This window comes from Pseudochaenichthys georgianus, chromosome 13 (assembly GCF_902827115.2).
Source record: "Pseudochaenichthys georgianus chromosome 13, fPseGeo1.2, whole genome shotgun sequence".
NCBI classification, from domain to species: domain Eukaryota; kingdom Metazoa; phylum Chordata; class Actinopteri; order Perciformes; family Channichthyidae; genus Pseudochaenichthys; species Pseudochaenichthys georgianus.
In genome coordinates this window covers 1658229-1681596 of record NC_047515.1, presented here as the reverse complement: position 1 = coordinate 1681596, position 23368 = coordinate 1658229, and the positions used below count along the sequence as shown (strand labels likewise).

The 23368-nt window shown below is 42.4% G+C and overlaps 1 protein-coding gene across 1 annotated transcript in view; it reads left to right on the top strand.

The window, feature by feature from the left end:
• Window positions 1-1673: 1673 nt before the first annotated feature.
• LOC117457504 (calpain-2 catalytic subunit-like) overlaps window positions 1674-23368 on the top strand; it is a 42332-nt gene continuing 20637 nt past the window's right edge. Inside the window, exons 1-7 of the mRNA XM_071205264.1 lie at window positions 1674-1938; window positions 12910-12979; window positions 13613-13731; window positions 14070-14203; window positions 15575-15746; window positions 21416-21487; window positions 22363-22458. Of these exons, the coding sequence (XP_071061365.1) occupies window positions 1693-1938; window positions 12910-12979; window positions 13613-13731; window positions 14070-14203; window positions 15575-15746; window positions 21416-21487; window positions 22363-22458 (909 nt within the window). The 5' untranslated portion in view covers window positions 1674-1692. The remainder of the gene's footprint in view (window positions 1939-12909; window positions 12980-13612; window positions 13732-14069; window positions 14204-15574; window positions 15747-21415; window positions 21488-22362; window positions 22459-23368) is intronic.

Here is a 23368-nt window from a genome sequence, read left to right as displayed (position 1 = left end):
GCGCAGCATTAAAGTGAGTCGGGCCTAATAAGGCCTAACCAAACCGAGCGAGGCCTGCAGTGGAAACGCGCCATAAGTGCCTCCCCTCTCTCGTGCACGCGCTAGCTGCCAGAGCACGAGAAGCATGGCTGCGAGTGGGAGTGCAACTGCCGCTGCTTCACGATGCTGAAGTTGGCTTCCGATTCAGACCATCCGATTCGGCAGTTAAGGGGAAAGTTAAGGGACATTTAATTTACAGCGCTGAGCGAACAATCCTCCGTGTTTGAACCTCTTAAATCGCTGCATAGCCGATTTATTTGGACTGGATTATCCCAGAGAGTCTAAAGATTCTTTATAACACAGTGTGAGATTTGTGAAACCTTTATTCTATTTGTGAAAATCATATGAATAGACCTACAGCCAATTAAACTTCATTTCTTGAGTAACGCACTTGGTTATTTTCCACCACTGCCCCTGTTGTATGTTTTAGGTATTTAAAGCTTTATTAAATGCATCTAATATGAAGTCTCATCAAGGTGAACTTGACATTAAAAGATAACGAAACAATATTTATCTTATCTGGCTTTGTCTTTACACAAGTAAAAGTAGCATTAGCAAATGCACTTTACCTAGAGCATTCTGGTACAAGTTAAAGCCTTTGAATCTTACTTAATAGTACACATGTACAAGCATTAATAAATACCTCAATATACCCCAAGTAAAAGCACATTAGTATCACCATCAAAATAAGTACCAAAATGCACCGGTATTTGTCATACAGAATGGCTCATTTAAGAATCATACATTATTGATGTGTTCAGAGCTGTAATGCCGCAGAGCTAAAAGTGGGGCTAATTTAAATATTAAAAGAAAATACTTCTGGGCTCATTTAAATATTATGTCATACTATATTAGTTGAAACTTAGAATGGACATTTTGAGTAAAATTACCTCAAACTGTAATTTAATATTTTGGCCTTACTGTAAATCCTGCATTCAAAATGTCACTCAAGTAAAAGTACAGAAGTTTAAGCATCAAAATATACTTAAAGTAGTCGGTGTGCAGATTGGTCCATTTCAGAATAATATATATAAGGTTTTTTTTTATAATGATTGATCATTAAAGTGTTCTCAAAGCTGGTGAAGCTGCAGCTAGTCTGAATGACTTTGTATACTGCAGGGTAGCTTGTGGATTTACTCCAGGTGGAACTAAAGTCTGATTTAACACTTGATTTGATTTCACATCATTAATCCAAATATGTAAAGTATCTAAAGGTATTAAATAAATATAGTGGAATAATAGTAAACGATTAACCTCTGTCTGAATTGTAGTATGGTAGAATTACAACAAAATTGTAAAGTACAAGTCTCTCAAAATACTTGAGTAGTAGTACCAAGTGCTGAGTATCTACTTAGGTACACAACTGTAAACTATTATTGGAAACTACACTTGAACTAAACCACACATTTTTTTTTGGAAGTGCCTGTCAGAGAAAGCCCTGCAGCAGTGATAGCAGCACCCTCACCTGAGCTCAGGTTAGCTTCACTCACTGAACACACAGTCAGCAGCTATCCGTTAGCATCATAGGGCTTAGCATGTAGTATGTACCTGCGCCTCTCCCACGGGGCGGGGCTCTGTGCAGGTCTGCTCTGAGTGACAGACAGAAGTAGCATTCTCTTTGGAGCAGTGTTCAGAGCACGCAGTGTTTTCGACATGATAAAGTCACTGAGTGTGTCGTCCGAATCCTCCCTGCCCTCCCTGGAGGATGACTCGGACTCGGTGTACTCCGACGAGCTGCTGGGCTCTCAGTCCCGCCGCTGGCTGGCGGACCTCCTGACCGGGGACCTTCACGTGGATAATGAGGACGTGAAGCTCGGCCGGGACGGGCTGTTCGTGGACTACCAGTTCCCTCTGGGAGAGCTGGAGCTGCAGGCCGGGGTCAAGTGGAAGCGACCAGTGGTAAAGAAAAGTCCACAGTTAAACCTGTATTCATTCTCTGCTGGGGGTAGCCTACATGTAACCACAGGTGGGAGAAGTACTCCGCTCTTGTAGCCTACTTAAAAAAGTAAAAGTAGCTAAAAATAGTCATTGTGCAGATTGGTCCATTTCAGAATAATATATGATATGTTTTCTAATGATTGATTGATCATTAAAGTGTTCTCAAAGCTGGTAAAGATCCAGCTAGTTTATATGGAGCTAATTTCCTGCCATAACTCCACAAACAAACTAAACGGGTTTTACAAATGCCTCATGATTCACTAACACACACAATGTGGTCTGCAAATACAAAACACCATCTACAAACTAATGCATTTAGTTTTGCAAAGAAAAAACGTATCTATCAAACAAACACATAACATTTTTCTAATAAATCATGTTTCAGAGACAAATTCAGCATAGGTTGTAAAAACAAAACTTGTTTTTACAACTACAAAACTTTTTCTTCTCACGGCGGAATATTACTGCCAAAAGTCACGTGACTCACTCACGTGACTTTTGACATAATGAATAGTGTTATTACTCCAATTATATAATATAAAATAATACACTGCCCACGTTTTTTTTACTTGAGTAAATAATTGAGAAAATGGCTGGACTTTAAAATATAAAAAGTTAAGCATTAGTGTATGTTTAAAGTGGTTATGCTACTTTCACTACCATACTGCAGTGACAGCATCATTCCTATATAAGTGGTGTTTAAATGACTTTTCCATAAATGATCAAGTAGTCAACTAACAGTGCTCATTTTTGGTCTGTTCATCCTTTGCAACATTAAGGAAGAATTTATATTTTATTTCCGACCTGTTAAACCTTTAGAAATACAATCGAACCAGATCACTTCTGATAACCACGTGCCTTCTTTTGAGTCCTGACAGCAATATAACACTAACACTGTATTCAATCATTATAGACACACTTTTTAAGGAATTGCCGCATATTAAATATTGACTCCTGAATTCAAATATTGAGAGAGTCATGGGCAGTGGCGGCGCCAGAGTATTTTTGTTGGGTAATCTATGGTAGGGCTAACCCATATAGTGGTGGGGCTCAACAAGTCAGTATTTGTAATGTAATTACATACACGATATCGCCCCCCTTGACAGTGAAAAGTCAAGTGTGAGGCTTTTATTAGCCTCCTTTTATCAGCTAACAGGTGTGAGTTAAACAATACAATAGCCTATTCTGCTAATTCCACGTTGTTACAACATGCTACGCAGCGGCAGAAACAAGAAAAGTTGGCATAGAATAGAGAGGGAGAGAAAAGTTGGCATAGAATAGAGAGAGAGAGAGAGAGAAAAGTTGGCATAGAATAGAGAGAGAGAGAGAGAGAGAGAGAGAGAGAGAGAGAGAGAGAGAGAGAGAGAGAGATCTATCAAATCTATCTATCAAAGATGTTGATCTAATTATATTAACAGAAACATGGTGTAAAAATGATCTGCTCACTCACTGTCCTCCAGGTTATAATGAAGTCATGGTGCCCTCTATAAAATCAAAAAACATACGCAAGGGCAGAACATCGGGGGGGATCTTGGTGTGGTATAAAGGAGATCTTTGCCGTCAGATCTCAGTAGTAAAACAAGGTAAATCACACATTTGGCTAAGGTTAGATCAAACCCTGGGCATAACTGACAGGAATCTATACGTGTGTGCTATTTATATTCCCCCAGTAGATTCTCCTTATTTTGAAGAAGACATTTTTGAAACTCTCCATTCAGAAATCGCCTATTTTCAGGTCCCAGGGAAATGTGCTTCTAACTGGAGATCTGAACGGACGAACAGGAATTGAACCTGATGTCATAGACCCACAGGGCAGCCACCATGTATTTGGTGAACCCCCCCTGTTTACCACACCAACCGTCAGCCATCGGAACAGCCTTGACTCTGAAATCAATCAGAATGGCAAAGAGATAGTGCATCTCTGTCGGGCCTTAGGCCTGTACATAGTGAACGGGCGGTTAAGAGGGGACTCTTTAGGGAGATTCACTTACTCCTCAGCTCTAGGGTCTAGTGTAGTAGACTATGCAATCACTGACATGGACCCCTCCACTATCAGACAGCAATCCCCCTTTTCAGACCACAACCAAATCAATGTGTTCTTTAAACTCTCAGGTCCAATGAGTGACACAACAAGGGAACCCAGTAAGCTGTACACATGACATCCTGCTTACAGGTGGGCCCAGACAGCTGTACACATGACATCCTGCTTACAGGTGGGCCCAGTCACCTGTACACATGACATCCTGCTTACAGGTGGGCCCAGACAGCTGTACACATGACATCCTGCTTACAGGTGGGCCCAGACAGTGGAGACACATTCACCATGGCCTTGAACTCACCTGATCTGATCTGAATGACATGTCACTGTTTGACCAAAATCAATATGGTCCCACCAAAGATGGTGTAAACATGGCCATTGATTATATCAATATGATATTTGAAGGCAGCTATTAAAGCTGACCTTATCAAACAAAAGCAGAAGCCTGTTAAAAGGCAAAACGCTGACAAATGGTTTGACCAAGAATGCAAGACCATCAGAAGAGACCTGGGAAAAATAGCAAATGAAAAACATCGGCAACCAAACAACCCAGCCTTACGCATTAGATACGATGACGTTTTAAACAAATATAAATGTACAATAAGGAACAAAAAACAAAATTATACCCACATGAAACTTGAGGATATTGAGAAAGCCATTGATCAAAATCAATTCTGGGATCTGTGGAACAACTTCAACACAAAACAACCACAAGCATTACCCATCCAAACGGTGACATCTGGAGAGAACATTTTGAAAGTTTGTTCAAAGACATACCAATAAATCTAATGAATTCAGATCAATGCATTACAAAAGAGAAACTCCAAACATTAGAAGAAACTATTAAAGACAACCTTGATTTCCTTGATTTCCCCTTGATTTCCCAATGACTTGGGAAGAGTTGACCACACAGACACAATCTCTCCGGCCAAGGAAAGCGTGTGGCCCAGACAACATTCAAAAGGAAATGCTCAGATGCAGCACCCCAGAGATGCAGGGACAGTGTTCAAGCTGTTCAGTATCGTATTGCAGTCAGGATGTTTTCATCTGGTGCAAAGGGCTCATTTCCCCCATTCATAAGAGTGGAGACAATCAGACCCTAAGAACTACCGTGGCATCTGTGTCAGCGGCTGTCTGGGACATTGTTCTGTAGCATTCTAAATAAAAGAATACAACATTTCCTTAACCAACAATCCATCTTGAGTAAAAATCGAATTGGCTTCCTTCCAAAACACCGCACCACCGACCATGTGTACACCCTTCACACTTTAGTTAACAAACATGTACACCAAACCAGTGTGCGAAAAAGTACACGTCCCACCGTCCGGGACGTGTTATTTACAATATCGGACAAGTAGATCTTTCAATTGACTTGTCCGGCGGACAAGTGACGTTTTTCAACCTGATTTATTGACAAATTATTGATACATTCAGTTTACAAAAGGCAGAACTCATTCGCAAATTGTACGTGTCCGCCATTGTTCGTTTAGAAGTGTTAGTTTCGGTTCTGCTTGTCGATTCCTAAGGAAATGCATCTCGCCGCATTCTGTACAGTTAGACGGGGGCGGAGCGGGGCGGGAAGTGAAGCACAGTGGCAGGCTTGGGAAGCAACACTCGGTTCCGAGTAGGAACAAATAACAATTGTTCCGGTACCGGGATTAATAAGAGTTGTGAGGACAGGAGGCGAGGCCGAGCCCCGCGGACTGCAGCTCTCTCTATGCTCCGTATCACTGACGCTGCTCGGTGCGGCTCAGCGTCAGCTGACTATTGCTCGGTGAGGGTCACGTCTATCTCTATCTATAGGTATTCTCTCTCTCTCTACGCTCTCATCTCTCTCTCTCTCTCTCTCTCTCTCTCTCTCTCTCTCTCTCTCTCTCTCTCTCTCTCTCTCTCTCTCTCTCTCTCTCTCTCTCTCTCTCTCTCTTTGTCAAACTTTCTTATGTTCTTTCTCTAACACGTAATGAAGGTTATTAAGCGTTTTAACTCCTGTGTTGTTAATATTAACCACCATTTCCTTTATGAAGTGAAGCAGCCTCCCTGTCTGTCCTCGCGCTGTCCTCACATCCCCGGACCCCCAGACTCGGAGGAGCAGGATGTCAGTATTGTTTATGAAGCAGGGTATAGAAAGTACATTATTACTATTTCTTTACTTTTACAAACAGTGAGCAGCTGCAGCATGTGTATTGCAGGACGTGTGTAAGCGTGCAAGCGTCTTTGCGTTGTAGAAAAGCGCTAGGCCTATAGGCTATAAATATAATGTATTATTATTATTATTATTATTATTATTAGGTTATGTCCTATGTGTTGGACATGTGTGGTTGGACTCTGTCTCACAGGCAGTGTAACATCAGAGGAGACTGGGCCAATTGTACATTCTCAAACTGCACCACTTAGAACTAACTAAACAATGCAGAGATTATTTTTATATAATTGTATTCAATAACCGTAAGAAATTAAACAGTATGTGATTTGTAAATAGGAATACAGATTTGACTTAATGTTTTCATAAATATATTTTTCTCCCAGTTTGTCATGGGACTTATTTTTACCCTCTCAAAGAACCGGAACCGAAAATAACCGGAATCGAAAAGCAGAACCGGAATCGTTAAAATCCAAACGATACCCAACCCTATGTCTGATGCAGTAAAATCTCACTTCTCACTTACGTTAGCGGTGTCATAAAAACCGTGGGAAAATGTAAAATACGATGACGAAGAAGAAGATTCCAGTGGCCACAATTTTTGTCCATTCTGGACAAGTGAAAAATGTATTCGGACAAGTACATTTCCAAACTCACTTGTCCATGGACAAGTACTCTCTAAAAACTTTTTCTCACACTGCAAACACAATATGGTAAGATATTAGGGCTGTGCGATTATGGCAAAAATCATAATCACGATTATTTGGGTCAATAATTGATATCACGATTATTTTGACGATTATTCATTGACCATTTATTGAACTTTAAAACAAATAATATTTTACCAATAAACAAGATCAATAAATATGTTGGAGCGCACTTCCAAAACCATACTAAACATACATTATTAATATATTAGACCAAAATAAATTAAATCAAATATGATGCAGTGCACTGTCACAACCTGCTGAAAACTCCTTAACATATAGCCAACATGTTGGTAAAACATATTCAACATATTCCACTCAGTTAAACGTTGAAGGCTGGCCAACCGTCATGGTCCAGAAGTAACAGGAAATAAATGTTGAACTACAATTTAAGACCAAATAAAAATGTTGAGGCCACCATGGCAAATGCTGGTAGGGCCTGTTGACATGGTATGGTTTCAGAGATGAGCGCAGGCAGGTGACAAGCCCCCTGTACTGATGACCCTCAGCCACGCCCCGACACATGGGGTGACGCCGGCCAATCACAAAGCTTTGATGCGTTCAAGTGCATTATTCTGGCACAGGAAGATTATGTTACAGGACATTAACGATAAAACAGAATATTGTTGTTCTATTTTTGGACACATCTCGCGATCGACTGGTTGGGCACCCCTGGGCTAGACCATAGGTCCGTTGTGGTCGCAAAGTAGTCAGCTGAAGCCACATCTCTCTCAACTTCCCCACGGCTTTTGTCATATAGTGCAGGCAGCGCCGACCTGCTGAAATAATACCGAGACGGCATCGCGTAACGCTTGTCCAACATGTTGACACGTTGCTTAAAGCCCTGGTTGCTAACAGTGCTAACTGGACACATATCTTTAGCTATGTGAAATGTAATGGCACCTGTAATATGTCTGTGTCTCTGCGAGCTCGTCGCGTAGGCCGTTGCTCTGTACAATGCGTCCTGAATCGATGACTGTGATGATGTGGTGGATGAAGTCAAGCGGGCATCTGCTTTTTGTTGTATTAATGCCCGGTCGTATTGCACGTTGTGGTTGTTTTTCAGATGATTAAAGAGATTGGTTGTGTTAGTGTGTGGTGCCAACACAACCTGGTAACAAATCCTGCACTGTACTTTGTTTTGCTCCACGTCGGACTCCAGAAAGCCAAAGTACTTCCAAATAGTGGAAATAGTTTTACCCTTCTTTTTAACGAGTTGCTGCTCTTGTTCTGACATCTTCGCTCGCGCTGAACACTCACAACACATGTCACTCCCACGTGGCCGAGTGGGCTTTTAGGGAGGGGCGAAAGCGCACCCAGCAAAATAATCGTATTTTGTCAATTATGCTGTTTTCATAATCGTCGCAAGCCATAATCGTAATCGCGATTAAAATACGATTAATTGCACAACCCTATAAGATATTCACTTGTTTCATTGATTTCAAAAAAGCTTTCGACTCTATTTGGCACGAAGGGCTCTATTATAGACTTCTACATTGTGGTATAGGGGGCAACATGTACGATCTGGTTAAATCAATGTATTTAGAGAATAAGTGTGCTGTTAAAATTGGAGACAAACAAACTGAATTCTTCACCCAGAGAAGAGGCGTTCGTCAGGGTTGCAATTTAAGTCCCACTTTATTTAATATATATATAAATGAACTTGCTGTTCAGTTGGATCACTGTGCAGCTCCTGGCCTCTCCCTCCTAGAGAGAGAGAGAGAGATATGCTGCTCCTGGCCTCTCCCTCCTAGATAGAGAGGTGAAGTGTCTGCTTTATGCTGATGACCTTGTTCTGCTGTCTCCTACTGAACAAGGACTCCAACAGCAGCTGGACATAGTAGACCAGAACTGGGCCCTGGCAGTCAATATGAAAAAAACTAATGTCATGGTTTTCCAAAAACGCCCCAGATATCCGGAGAACAAATACCAGTTTACCATAAATAATCATATCATCGAACATAGTATGAGTTATACCTACCTCGGTTTCACCATAACAGCATCGGGAAGTTTCAACATGGCAGTGAATGCACTCAAAGAAAAAGCCAGAAGAGCTCTAAATGCAATTAAGAGAACATTTTATAATGTCCAAATTCCAGTTAAAATCTAGCTCAAAATCTTTGATAGTGTGATCCAGCCCGTTGCGCTGTACGGTAGTGAAGTATGGGGTCCACTCAGTCACCAGAGCTATACCCGCTGGGACAAACATTCAGCAGAGTCTTTGCATGCAGAGTTCTGCAGATACATCTGACGTGTTCAGAGGAAAACACCAACACATGCATGCAGAGCAGAATCAGGCAGATACCCACTGATCATCAACACTCAAGAGAGAGCACTGACATTCTGTAACCACCTTAGATCCAGCCCAGAGACCCCCTCCACTCCAAAGCCCTCCAAAGCCAAGAGCTGACCCCAGAGTAGAGTCCCTATGTCAGCTGGTGCTGAGGCTAGCTGCCCCCTCTCAGAGCCAAGAGCTGACCCCAGAGAAGAGTCCCCTATGTCAGCTGGTGCTGAGGCGAGCTGCCCCCTCTCAGAGCCACTCTGACCCGTCTCTCAGCAGCACTACTCTCCAAACACCAATCACAGTCAAACGCATTATAACACAATGTAAACACAACCACAGACTGGAAACAGGAAGACTCAAAAGATCCTGGCAGCCAAAAGAACAGAACATGTGGTCACTGTACGACAGGTGAGACTGAGACAGAGATGCACTTCCTCCTGAAGTGCCAAACATTCAACGAAGCAAGGAGCGTTTACTGGAACAAGTTGAACTCTGTGATCCCAGGTTTCAAGGAGGTTGATGACCTCTGAAGACTGAGAGAGAGAGAGAGAGAGGGGGAGAGAGAGGGAGAGAGAGAGAGAGAGGGACTCTCAAGACTGAGAGTCTTGAGAGTCTAGGAGAAGGAGACAAGGCACATCTTGCTGCCTTGTCATTCACTGTCCCTCAGGTTGTGGCATGTATACACATGCCACAACCTGAGGGACAGTGAATGACACACACACACACACACACACACACACACACACACACACACACACACACACACACACACACACACACACACACACACACACACACACACACACACACACACACACACACACACACACACACATAAATGTAAGTGAACATAAATGTAGAAATACAGTACATTTGTTGAAATGTAATTATATCACTGTATATATATATCATCAATAATATGTAAACATTTGAAATGTATGTTAATGTTGTTAATTATTTTGTATTGTGATGCTTTGGCAACATTGTTTAATTTAACTTTCATGCCAATAAAGCCCCTTTGAATTGAATAGAGAGAGAGAGAGAGAGAGAGAGAGAGAGAGAGAGAGAGAGAGAGAGTACCTCAATGCGAGGGCGTTTAAGAACAAATCTATCCATCCGAAATATACAATTAATCCTAGAAGTTCTGCTGTCTGTCTGCAATTTACTCGGCGCGAGTTTGGGGACTTTTCACTGTGAACGTGACGTATCGACGTATCAGTAATGCACGACGCAGCAGACCCAACGTTTCGTTGCTCTGATTGGCTGTAGGTCTGTTCAAATTGCATTCGGAGGCCTTTTGATCTGACCGCGGCCGCGCTGATATTATAACGCGAGAGAATGTCCACACCTCTAGTGTATATAACTCCCCCACTACTTAGACTATTCCTTGCACCCCTCTAGCATAAGCCCGAATGGTCTCAACCAGCGTCAGTAACGTGCACTTGTTGTTACAGCAGGATCAGTTTGTGTGTTGTGGACACGACCGGTAGATTTTCGCAATCCGTGTTCTCAACATGCTTACTTTAACATACTTTTTCATGGTCGGGCTAAGGTAGGGCTAAGCCATTTCTTGGTATGGCTGTAGCCTACCCCAGCCATACCCTGGCGCCGCCACTGGTCATGGGGTTTTACATGAAGTTTTCGATACTAAAAAGTTACATAACAGACTCATAAAATCACATTTACTGTCAGTGAGTCACACACAGATCAGTCTGACTCATCTTTTATTGGGCCTGCTGCGGCTCGGGTGGAGAAGGTCTTCCCTTAATCACAGGTTTGCTGTATGATACCCGCCTCCTCCATGTTGAAGTGTCCTTGAAGAAGACACTGAACCCTCAGTTCACCTGTATTTTCATGTTATTCATATTAAGTAAAAAGACGAGAGAAAACAGGAGGTTATTCTAGAGCAGGGGTCGGCAACCCCTGGCACGGGTGCCACCATTGGCACACAGGGCCGTAACCAGTGGCACACTAGGAATAAGTGTGCAAAATATTTAAATTGTATTTTCGGATCCTGAACGAGACCGCCGTCAGAGCGCGTCTCCCCGTCACCTGCAGAAGGAAGCCATGCACGCAGCGCAGCCCAGAAGGATAACTTCTTGGCCCCGCTCTCTTTAACTCCAGTCGACTCTCTCCTGCTTTCCTCCATGGTGAAACGACCAGGGTGTAGCACCCTTCACACATTGCAATACCCATAAGCAGCTAGCTGTACATGCGTGGCTGTGTCTTTAGTTGAAAGCGCAGTGGCGATCTGCTCATCTGTCATCGAAAATAATATGCTACACAGGGGCGGACTGGCCATCTGTGTGTTCTGGAGAATCACAGTACGTCCTGCCGTCAGCGAACCGAGCCGTTGTTGTTTCTGTATAAACAGTACTGCTTATTAGTTTGTATGTTGCATGTTACTGCTGTAGATGTTTAAGGTTGGGCTCATTTGAACTTATACTATTCAGTAGTTTAATCTGCAGCAATGCATCATCTTCTGTTTGTAGTGCTGCTGTCCTGTTTGAACCACATGCAGACCCATTCTCACAGCGTTTATCAACCTTTTTCTTCTCAATATCAAGCCACACTTATTGTTTTTACTTCGGCTGTGACTTTGTGTGTGCTCAGGGTGAGTTTGGCTGTGTTTCGCTAAACAAGGAAACCACACCTCCACGGAGCTCAGCGCGATTCACAACGTCCCGACCGGTCCCGACCAATCAGAGCACACTGTGCTCACAGGGAGGGGTGGGGCTGGAGCTATTGGAGCTACAACAAGCTGTTAAAGGCAGAGAGTGAAATACACGTAGTTTACAGAGATGCTGTGAGAAACCAATGTGAGTTTGGAAAATTGCACAGTATAAATCTATTCTAGTCGACCTCAACAATGGAATTATGATCGGTGGAAATGGCGATGACATGGGACCTTTAACTATCGTGCAATAAAAAGTTGCTGTTCCAGCATTTGCAACAGCTTTCTCCTGTCACACTTCAAAGCATTTAAGAGAGTCTTCTCTTCTACCAAAGGAGGGCAGGTCGGATAAGATAAAACCTGCGTTGTAATAACAGGAAAACCTGTTTGCACAGGAGCTTTGTTGAGTAAATATGACATATAAAAGGTTCCCATCGCTCCATCAACTCCTGTGTCGTGGGGATCATACATGTTGTCAATGTGAATTGTAGGAGGCAGTTTTTAGGACACTAAACCATTTTTAGTTCAAGGAACAGTGGCAAAATGTTGACAGTGTTTTCAAAATGTCTATTATTGTGTTAACATTTCATAAAGTAGGCATTGTTGTTGCTGAGAGGGGACCACACAACAAGAATGCGTTACATCAGTAATAACTAGTAAGATGTGTTCCAACATACAGGCTTTGGAAACTCTCATGCTGTTGTTATGAAACCCTTCACCTCATATTCTCTCATTTCCCCACACAATTTGCTCCAGACAATGAAACATGAAATGTGAATGCTCACAAAGAAGACGCATAACGTTGTATGCAGATGATAACATAATAATGTTATGGAAGTATGTTTGGTTTCACGAGACCGAGGTCAGTGAACGGTGTCAGTGGATAACATGGGACAGCTACTCTCTTCAGGCCATCGTCTTCCTGTTGAGAGAGAGGCGCAGACCAGCAGGAACAGCTTCACAAAGATAATGCAGTACTGCTGCTAACTGTGGTGCTGTTCTGACACGCTAGGTCTGTTCTGTCTGTGTCTAATCTCTTTTGTTTCCTCTCTCCTCTTAATGATCAACCAATCACCTGTCGGTCTGCAGGAGCTCTGTGCGTCTCCGCAGTTCATTGTTAATGGAGCGACGCGCCTGGACCTCCGCCAGGGAAAACTCAGTGAGTAGAGCTGCAGGGGAACACAACACACGGGAGACTTCATCCAGAGCACACAGCGCATGAGGGAGGCTTTCCCATAACACAGAGGGAAACCCTAACCCTAGCCCTAACCCTAACCCTAACCCTAGCCCATCAAAACAGGTAGAATTCTGTATTCATTCGTATTTGTGTTCATTAAGGTGGGTTCATTTGATATAAGACCAGACCTTTACTCATCCCGGTAGTGAAGTGCTCTTGTCATAACGGAAACGGAATAAGAAAGAAATACAGAAAGTGGTGAGTCTGCTGCAGGAAGCATTATACAAATACACCATTGGTGTATTATCAAACCAGGATACTGGATATTATGTTTTGTTGCATTACATTTGTGACATTGTGACAATTACGTTGTAATAGATTTAAAAGTATTATATGTAACATTTCGTCATTGAAATGTAAAAGACTAGAAATATATTTGATTCATTGAGTTGAGTGTTGTACCTACGTCATTTCAAAGGTGTGCCAGGGCACACTGGATTATGGGAAGCAGAAAGCTAGAGAGACGACTTTGTCAGGAGGATCCACGGGGCTTATGAACAGGTTCAGACAGTCTCTGTTGACAACACCTGACCTCCTCTGACGCCCTGTCCTCAGGTGACTGCTGGTTGCTTTCTGCCATCGCCTCTCTCTCCGTGCACCGCTCCCTGCTCAAAAAGGTCATGCCACTAGAACAGAGCTTCCAAGAAGGATACAGCGGCTGCTTCACCTTCAAGGTAATCACAACCGTTAACCTGGCACCCTGCTGTCAGCGCAGGACTGAAGAACTCCCACTCTCAAGAACAATGTATACCTACAGTTAGATGTGGAACAGTTTAAAAGAATCAAAGACAATGACAACAATAAACTGACAAATTAGATTTCAAATGGACCTGAAAAGGTTGATGTACGCACTGCAGGCTACACTGAAAACAATATCAACACATTTCACATAACTGTGTTAAGTTAGTAGAAAGTAATAGTATTAATTCAACCTAACATTTTGTATTTATATATGTGAGTTACACACAGTGCACTGACCAGACTAAATACCCCCCCCCCCCCCCCTGTTCAGTTCTGGCAGTACGGTCAGTGGGAGGAGGTGCAGGTAGACGACCGGTTGCCCACTCGGGACAACAGTCTGATCTACCTCAGCTCTCCAGAGAGACACGAGTTCTGGAGCTCCCTGCTGGAGAAGGCCTACGCCAAGTGAGTCCCTGCAACCTGTGTGCGTGCGCGTGTGCGTGTGCGTGCGCGTGTGCGTGTGTGTGTGTGTGTGTGTGTGTGTGTGTGTGTGTGTGTGTGTGTGTGTGTGTGTTTAATCTGCTAGATATGATCAACCCTTACTTCATTGAAAAGTGAGGCTAATAACACCCCTTGGATTGTGAAGCATTTTCAGATGTGCATTTGAAGACACTTTTTTTATTACGTAAAGATGTAATAACGGCTGCTATGGCGCCACGACAGGCCAGATATTAAGTTGTAATCAAGTCATATTAAAATCTACTCTGCAAAACGTCTTACATGGTAAATACAGCTAATGACACGTCTCAGTGGTCGCCCTCAGAATCGACGTTATGAAGCGTATCCATCAGCATGCTGCCTGTTTGGCTCACTGCAGCCTGCTGTAGGGCAGAGCTTTACTGTAATCTGCATTTTACACGTTTCCTAAATTGTGTTCATTCACAAAAGCCAGTTTGTGTAGCATTTTGTTGCTCTTTCCCATTCCCTCCAATTGCATAATCAAATAACTCGAGGTACGGTAGATTAATTTTGGGATTCAGGATTTGCACAAGTTTGAAGGAGTCACATAGTTATTTAAAATGATTAAAGGTCCATCTAACAGGTACCAGTTAGATCACCATGTTTTTAAAGATGAATTTAAATATGGTCCAACTTCAGCTAGCATCGTCTTCAGGGCTACCCTGACCTCTCTTTGCACAGACACGTTGCTGCTGGTTTGATATGACCTGCACACACTTGCTTGTCCCCAACAGAAACACAGCAGACGTCTAAGGAATGGAAATGGTGTGGAACATTTCTTTGATATTGTGCCCAGCCCTCTCACCCGTCTGTAGGTCAAAACCTTCTAATGGTCTCCCTGTTGATCTGTCTCTTACATGCCTTGACATTTTCCTAAACGTTATCAACCAGCAGAACTGGAGCTACTGTCTGACTCGGCACTTGGATCACTTTTCAACTTTTCACATTAATGAATGATTTTGACTTTCAGGTTTCACAATTGAAAAGTGATCAGTTATATTACAATTGCCAAAACTAAGTCTAGTAGTCACAACAATCAGATGTTCCTCAGGTCTCTTCTCCAGGGCTGTAGAGTAAGCAGGTTAAACATGTCACATCTCCTTACATCTCTAAACTGTTCCTCTCTAAAATGACTACAGACCTTATAGACACCATCATACATACTCAAAAGTAATTCTTCAATGATGGAACAGATTGACTCATGTGTGTGTTCATGTATTGGCAGGTTTTCTTAGGAAACACATTCTTGCAAGACCTGTTTAATGCTGATGCAGATGTTGTGTGTCCAGTAGCCTGTCTGACCTGTGTGTGTCCCAGGGTGAAAGGGGGCTACAGAGCTCTGAACATGGGCTTCCCTCACGAGGCAATGGTGGACATGACGGGGGGGGTGACTGAGACTTTGGCCGCTTCCCATCTGACCAGAGACCCCCTGGCCTTCCTCAGCCAGCTGCTGGCTAAAGGAGCGCTCATCAACTGCGCCAACTGCCAGGTACGAGAGCGCGGGGGCTAGTTTAATCTGTCAGACCAGTGTTGGGGGAACCCACTACAGAGTAAGACCTTACTGTAATCACATTACATTTGTCTATACCACAGTAATGTAACACGGCAGTAATCACATTACAGTTACTAAGCACGGAACAATCTTGTTACTTGCATTACTTTAAGGTCCTCAACTGTCTGCATAATGGGAGGACCGAAAAACAAATCAAACGTCCCTTTTCATGCGTGCTAGCACTTCACTCGTCTGACATGACGGGAGGTTACTAAGTGCAAAGGTTCAAAGATGAGGAAAACAGCAGAACCCCAAATGTATACTATAGCAGTTAGATTTGATACAGCGACACCCTGTAGGGCAGGGTGTCGCTGTGAGTAGCTGTGAGTTTATCGTAATATTTGCAGAATTATAAATATATAAAAACATTTTATCAAAACATTTTTATTTTTTTTTCATACCTATACCAGTATTTCATCCAAAACATCCAAAATAAATCAAAATTGGTTAGCATAAGGTCTCTCGTGCGCAGAGAAAGTTACCGGTGCGCCAATAGGAAGTAGAGCGCACAGGAGACAACCCTTTCATCGCAGACTGTTATGTTTATGTGGGGAAATGGCAGTGCATACATTATTTGAGATATATTTGGAACTCGGACTTCATTTTAAGGACATTGCGGCCAGGGGTGTAGAGCTATTTGTTTTATTTGTAAAACCTCCTTCACTTCATGAAATGGAGGCAGCCTCTGAGAAGTGCAGCACCAGCGCGTACACACCGCCTTCACTGTGTTCCCCACTGCAGGCTGCTACGTTTCAACCACACACACACACACACACACACACACACACACACACACACACACACACACACACACACACACACACACACACACACACACACACACACACACACACATGGAATAGCCCGATTATTCCCCCTATTACTCGTTGTATGAAGGAAATGTCTGGTCAAAAAGGCGCATGATGTGTGTGTATATGTGCTCTGCTCAGCTCCGCTGTGTGTGTGTGTGTGTGTGTGTGTGTGTATGTTCGGTGTGTTTGTGTGATGCGCACCATCTCCCCCGGCTTCATCACCATGCCTACCACAATCATCCAAACCAAAACAATCTGCAAACTGATATCTGCTGGGTCCAGGCTCAAGGGCATATGGCACTCTCAACTCTTTCCAGGACATGCCGGGGCCCTGCCTGCCAGTAGCTTTGCCGATATCTGTGTTGATAGGTAATAGATTAAGAGCGGTGAATCATCTTAGATACAGGAAGCGCTCAAACGTTTGTGTGAGTTTATCTAATTTAGCAGTGATTCCATGTCAGCCACAGCTTGTTACAAAAAACATGACTGATAGTGTGTTTAACAAACTTAAACTAGCGTTATTAAATGTCAGGTCATTGGCAGGAAAAACATTTTTAATCAATGATTTTATCACTGAGCACAATCTCGATTTTATGTTTTTAACAGAAACTTGGATTGAACAAAATAACAGTGCAGCTGTTTATCGAATCAACCCCTCCCAACTTTAGTTTTATGAGTCAGGAAAGAATGCATAAGATAGGGGGTGGAGTTGCTATTCTGTTCAATGATTCCCTTCAATGCAGGAAGACATCGTATGGAAACTTTGATTCTTTTGAATATGTGGCCCTTCAGCTGAAATGCTCCTCTCGAGCTCTGTTCCTAAATATCTATAGGCCACCCAAATACTGTGCAAGCTTTTTTGATGATTTTACTGAACTGCTGTCTATAGTTTGTATTGACTTTGACCGTCTAGTCATTGTTGGTGATTTTAACATCCATGTTGACAACCCCCAGGACAGAGGGGCTAAAGAACTGTTTTGTGTTCTTGATAGCTATGGACTGACTCAGCATGAGACGGAGCCCACGCACAATAAGGGGCACACTCTGGACTTAATTATCTCAAAGGGTCTGAATATCTCTAAGGTTGTGGTGACTGATGTTGCACTGTCTGACCTTTCCTGTGTTTTCTTTGAGAGCTCTATTTCTGTTCACACAAGTGTTCAAAAAGAGGTAACCACAAAGCGATGTTTAACTGAAAATACTAGGGAAATGTTTACTCAGAATTTTTCTTCCACACTTGCCCCTGCTAACATCTCAGTAAATGAGCTAGTAGATCATTTTAATTCAAAAATTAAAAATGTTATAGATGCCATTGCTCCAATTAAGGTAAAGGAAGTGACTGGGAAGAAAATATCTCCATGGAGAAAGGCCATGACCGTTAAAACAGAAAAAAGAGAATGTCGAAAAGCTGAACGCAGGTGGCGAAAAACAAATCTCCAGGTTCACTTTGAAATCTATAAAGAGAGACTTGGCCTTTATAATTTGGAATTGAAAAACGCACGACAATCATTCTTCTCTGACATCATTACCAAAAACAAAAACAACGCACGTGCCTTGTTTGCTACCGTCGACAAACTAACTAACCCCCCAGTGTCAGTAGCCTCTGCATTTCTATCCACCAGGGCGTGCAATGATTTTGCCTCCTTTTTCACTGACAAAATTCAGAAAATCTGACAAGCAGTCAGTGCCTCTGCATCAGGAACAGCAAATGTGTTGTCTCTGTGTCCACTTAACATCAATTCAGACATCATGACACAATTCCATCAGATTAATGATAAAAACCTAGAGGACATTATACAACTTCTGAAATCCTCCTCCTGCTGCCTTGATATTATTCCAACAGGATTTTTCAAAGATGTTTTGCCTTGCATGGCCTCAGAACTACTTCATATAGTAAACAAATCTCTTCACTCAGGTATTTTTCCACGGGCCCTGAAAACTGCAGTCACTAAACCGTTCTTAAAAAAGAATAATCTAGAGGCTTCAGTAATGAACAATTACAGGCCCATATCAAACCTCCCATGTCTAGGTAAAATCATTGAAAAAGTTGTTTTTCAACAGTTGAGTAATTTCTTGCATTTAAATAACTGTTTCGATGTGTTCCAGTCAGGCTTTCGTCCAAACCACAGCACTGAGACTGCTCTTGTAAAGGTCTTTAATGACATCCACTTAAACACAGACAGTGGCAGAACTTCAGTGTTAGTATTATTAGATCTCAGTGCTGCGTTTGACACTGTTGACCACAGCATATTACTGGACCGACTGGAAAACTGGGTGGGACTTTCGGAAACAGTTCTAAATTGGTTTGAATCCTACTTAAAGGATAGAAACAACTTTGTTTCTATAGGTAAATACACATCTGAGTTGACAAATATGACATGTGGGGTTCCTCAAGGCTCCATCTTGGGGCCTCTTCTCTTTAACATCTACATGCTACCACTGGCTCAGATAATGAAGAACAACAAAATAAGTTACCATAGCTATGCAGATGACACACACATTTACGTAACAATTTCACCAGGAGACTATGCTCCAATTCAAACACTGAGTAAGTGCATTGAACAAATCAATGACTGGATGTGTCAGAACTTTCTCCAATTAAACAAAGATAAAACTGAGGTAATGGTTTTTGGAGCCAAGGCAGAACGTTTAAAAGTTAGCGCTGAGCTTCAGTCTGCAATGTTCAAACCAACAGATAAAGCCAGAAATCTAGGTGTAGTCATGGACTCTGACCTGAGTTTCAACAGTCACATTAAAACAGTTACTAAATCAGTCTACTATCACCTAAACAATATATCTAGGATTAAAAGACTAATGTCACAGCAGGATTTGGAAAAACTTGTCCATGCCTTTATCTTCAGTAGACTCGACTACTGCAATGGTGTCTTCACAGGTCTCACTAAAAAATCTATTGGAAAGCTGCAGCTGATTCAGAACGCCGCTGCTCGAGTCCTCACTAACACTAAGAAAATGGATCACATCACTCCTGTTCTGAAGTCTTTACACTGGCTTCCTGTGTGTCAAAGAATATATTTCAAAATATTGCTGCTGGTTTATAAAGCACTGAATGGTTTAGGCCCAAAATACATTTCTGACCTCCTGCTCAATTATGAACCATCCAGATCTCTCAGGTCTTCAGGGACTGGTCAGCTTTCTGTCCCCAGAGTCAGAACTAAACATGGTAAAGCAGCGTTCAGTTATTATGCTCCAAATATCTGGAACAAACTCCCAGAAACCTGCAGGTCCGCTGCAACTCTTACTACTTTTAAATCCAGGCTGAAGACTTTTCTTTTTGTCGCTGCTTTTAACTATTCATATCTTAAACTGCACTGTAGCTTTTATCCATGTACTTTTTCTTGTAATGTTTAATTGAACTATTTATATTTTAGACTGCACTGTAACTTTTATCCATGTATTTTTCCTTAATGTTTATTTGATTAGCTTTTCTTTTTTAATGCTTAATGTCTTTCATTTTTTTTTTTTTTTGTAAAGCACTTTGAATTGCCTTGCGTTGAAAAGTGCTCTATAAATAAACTTGCCTTGCCTTGCCTTGTGTCCAACAACGGCATTTGTTTTCAAATTACCATGAACAGTAATTTAGACACATCTGGCCAACTCCATAGGTATGTGGGTGTTCCCAAAAGAAGTTAGTTTAATCTTAATCTCGTTGTAGTGCTACATGCTGTGCCCCGGAACGAACGCCCCGGTATGATGTTATTATGGCTGGCAAACAAGCCCAGGGGTCTCACTGGCTTCTCAGTTATATCAATATGTGTACAGTGGTCCTAATTTGTTTCAATTGTATCCTGGTTTTAAACTTTGTTAATATGTTTTGGATGCATATTGTTCTATTATTTGTTCAGGCTGTTACATACAATTGTCCTCTGTTGCCACCTGCTGGTGAGTAAATATTAAAATCAGTTAAAATTGACAACCGGTCCGCACATTTCTTTGAATGTATCTGCCGGTCCTCGGCACAATAAAGGTTGGGAACCCCTGCTGTAGGGCACCAGTTGAGAGTCTCTTCAGCCTGCGCCGTCTGTGTTGGACCCGAGGAGGAGCAGGTTGTCAGACTAACTATTTGAGAGACTCCTCCTCATGAGGTATAACCATATAACCATAGACTGTATAAATAAATGGTTTAACCACTTATTTGATACGCATGACCAGTAAGAGGATACATCGAGTGTAAAGCCACAGTTTGGCAGTGTGAGCTAAGTGAGTCTGTTTGCTCTGTTAATGACATCGCACATCTGATATTCTGATGCGGGCCAAACTCTTATTTTATTTATTGATGTTATTTTGAACAAATTCATGTTTGCGCTAGATGGTTGAAAGGAAAACTTATTTGAAGTTATGTTGGTGAATGACAGAAATGTTTCTGTGAAGTTATGTTAAGGCTCATGTTCAAACAGAGCAGAAACAGAGGTCTGTGTTCAGTGTTGTCCTTATCAGATTTAGGATGTGTGCTGATCCGGGCTTAAATTAGGGTTAACTTTATACTGTTATTGGTCATGTGATGTATGGTGCATCTCAGATGATGTTACAGAGTAGTCCTAAATGAATGTAACTTGTAGTGTAACTAATTACTTTCAGCAGTGAGTAACTTAATAGTAGTTTTTTTTTTTTTAAAGTAACTAGTCATATGTAATGCATTACTTTTTGTTGAGTATCTACCCCAGCACTGGCCGGGACACACTGCAGCGCAACATGCTTCTATTGAAGGTTTACTGAATGTGAGTCACTGAGTGTAATGCCTTGTTCTCCTGTGGGTGGATGTGTGTTTCTCTGCAGGGTCCTTTGGAGCAGAAGAATGAACTAGGCATCATGTTCAGACATGCCTACTCTCTGACTGCAGTAGAGAGGGTAAGAGAACATTTAGATCATCTTAACTCTACGTTAAATAGCTTAACCATCAATAATAACTGTTGCTACAATCATTCAGGTCTTAAAAATTCTTATTAGACTCTCTATAAAACACTACATTTAGTGTAGTAATGGCGCCCTGAGCAGAGAGTGAAGTCACACTCCCTGTGTGTGTGTGTGTGTGTGTGTGTGTGTGTGTGTGTGTGTGTGTGTGTGTGTGTGTGTGTGTGTGTGTGTGTGTGTGTGTGTGTGTGTGTGTGTGTGTGTGTGTGTGTGTGTGTGTGTGTGTGTGTGTGTGTGTGTGTGTGTGTGTGTGTGTGTGTGTCCGCGCGTGTGTGTGTCCTAGCATTACTATACTTGTGGGGACCTACATCTGTTTACACAGTCATGTGTGGGACTCCTCCCTTATGGGGACAAAATGGAGGTCCCCATGAGGGGAATCATTCATTTTAGGGTGAAGACTTGGTTAGGTTAAGGGTTAGGGTTAGGCATGCATTGGTTATGGTTAAGGTTAGGATACGTCTCCAGGAAATGCATGTAAGTCAATGTAATGTCCCCTGAAGTGATGTGTGTGTGTGTGTGTGTGTGTGTGTGTGTGTGTGTGTGTGTGTGTGTGTGTGTGTGTGTGTGTGTGTGTGTGTGTGTGTGTGTGTGTGTGTGTGTGTGTGTGTGTGTGTGTGTGTGTGTGTGTGTGTGTGTGTGTGTGTGTGTGTGTGTGTGTGTGTGTGTGTGTGTGTGTGTGTGTGTGTGTCCTAGTTTAAGCTATGCTCTGAATCTGGGTCCAGCTCCTTTAAAGAGTTGTGAGGGTGATTGGAGCGTCATGTTCCTCCCACTGCTCTCACCTTTCTCTGTCTGTTTCCCTCCTCCTCTGCCAGGTCCAGACAGCACACGGGACAGTAGATTTAGTAAGGCTCCTCAACCCCTGGGGCAACAGCGAGTGGGAGGGGCCCTGGAGTGACATGCAAGGGTTGGTACATACAGGTTTACAGCTGTCAAGTAAAACGTGTTAATGAAGGAGTCAACATGCAACATTCAAGGAGCCCTATTCTGCTGCTGATGTTCAGGTGTATATCAGTATGTAGTGTCTCTACTTTAAAGAGTCCTCTCCTGCTGATGTTCAGGTGTATTTCAGTATGTAGTGTCTCTACTTTAAAGAGTCCTCTCCTGCTGATGTTCAGGTGTATTTCAGTATGTAGTGTCTCTACTTGAAAGAGTCCTCTCCTGCTGATGTTCAGGTGTATTTCAGTATGTAGTGTCTCTACTTTAAAGAGTCCTCTCCTGCTGATGTTCAGGTGTATATCAGTATGTAGTGTCTCTACTTTAAAGAGGCCTCTCCTGCTGATGTTCAGGTATATATCAGTATGCAGTCTCTCTACTTTAAAGAATCCTCTCCTGCAGATGTTCAGGTGTATATCAGTATGTAGTGTGTCTACTTTAAAGAGTCCTCTCCTGCTGATGTTCAGGTGTATATCAGTATGTAGTGTCTCTACTTTAAAGAGTCCTCTCCTGCTGATGTTCAGGTGTATATCAGTATGTAGTGTCTCTACTTTAAAGAGTCCTCTCCTGCTGATGTTCAGGTGTATATCAGTATGTAGTGTCTCTACTTTAAAGAGTCCTCTCCTGCTGATGTTCAGGTGTATATCAGTATGTAGTGTCTCTACTTTAAAGAGTCCTCTCCTGCTGATGTTCAGGTGTATATCAGTATGTAGTGTCTCTACTTTAAAGAGTCCTCTCCTGCTGATGTTCAGGTGTATATCAGTATGTAGTGTCTCTACTTTAAAGAGTCCTCTCCTGCTGATGTTCAGGTGTATATCAGTATGTAGTGTCTCTACTTTAAAGAGTCCTCTCCTGCTGATGTTCAGGTGTATATCAGTATGTAGT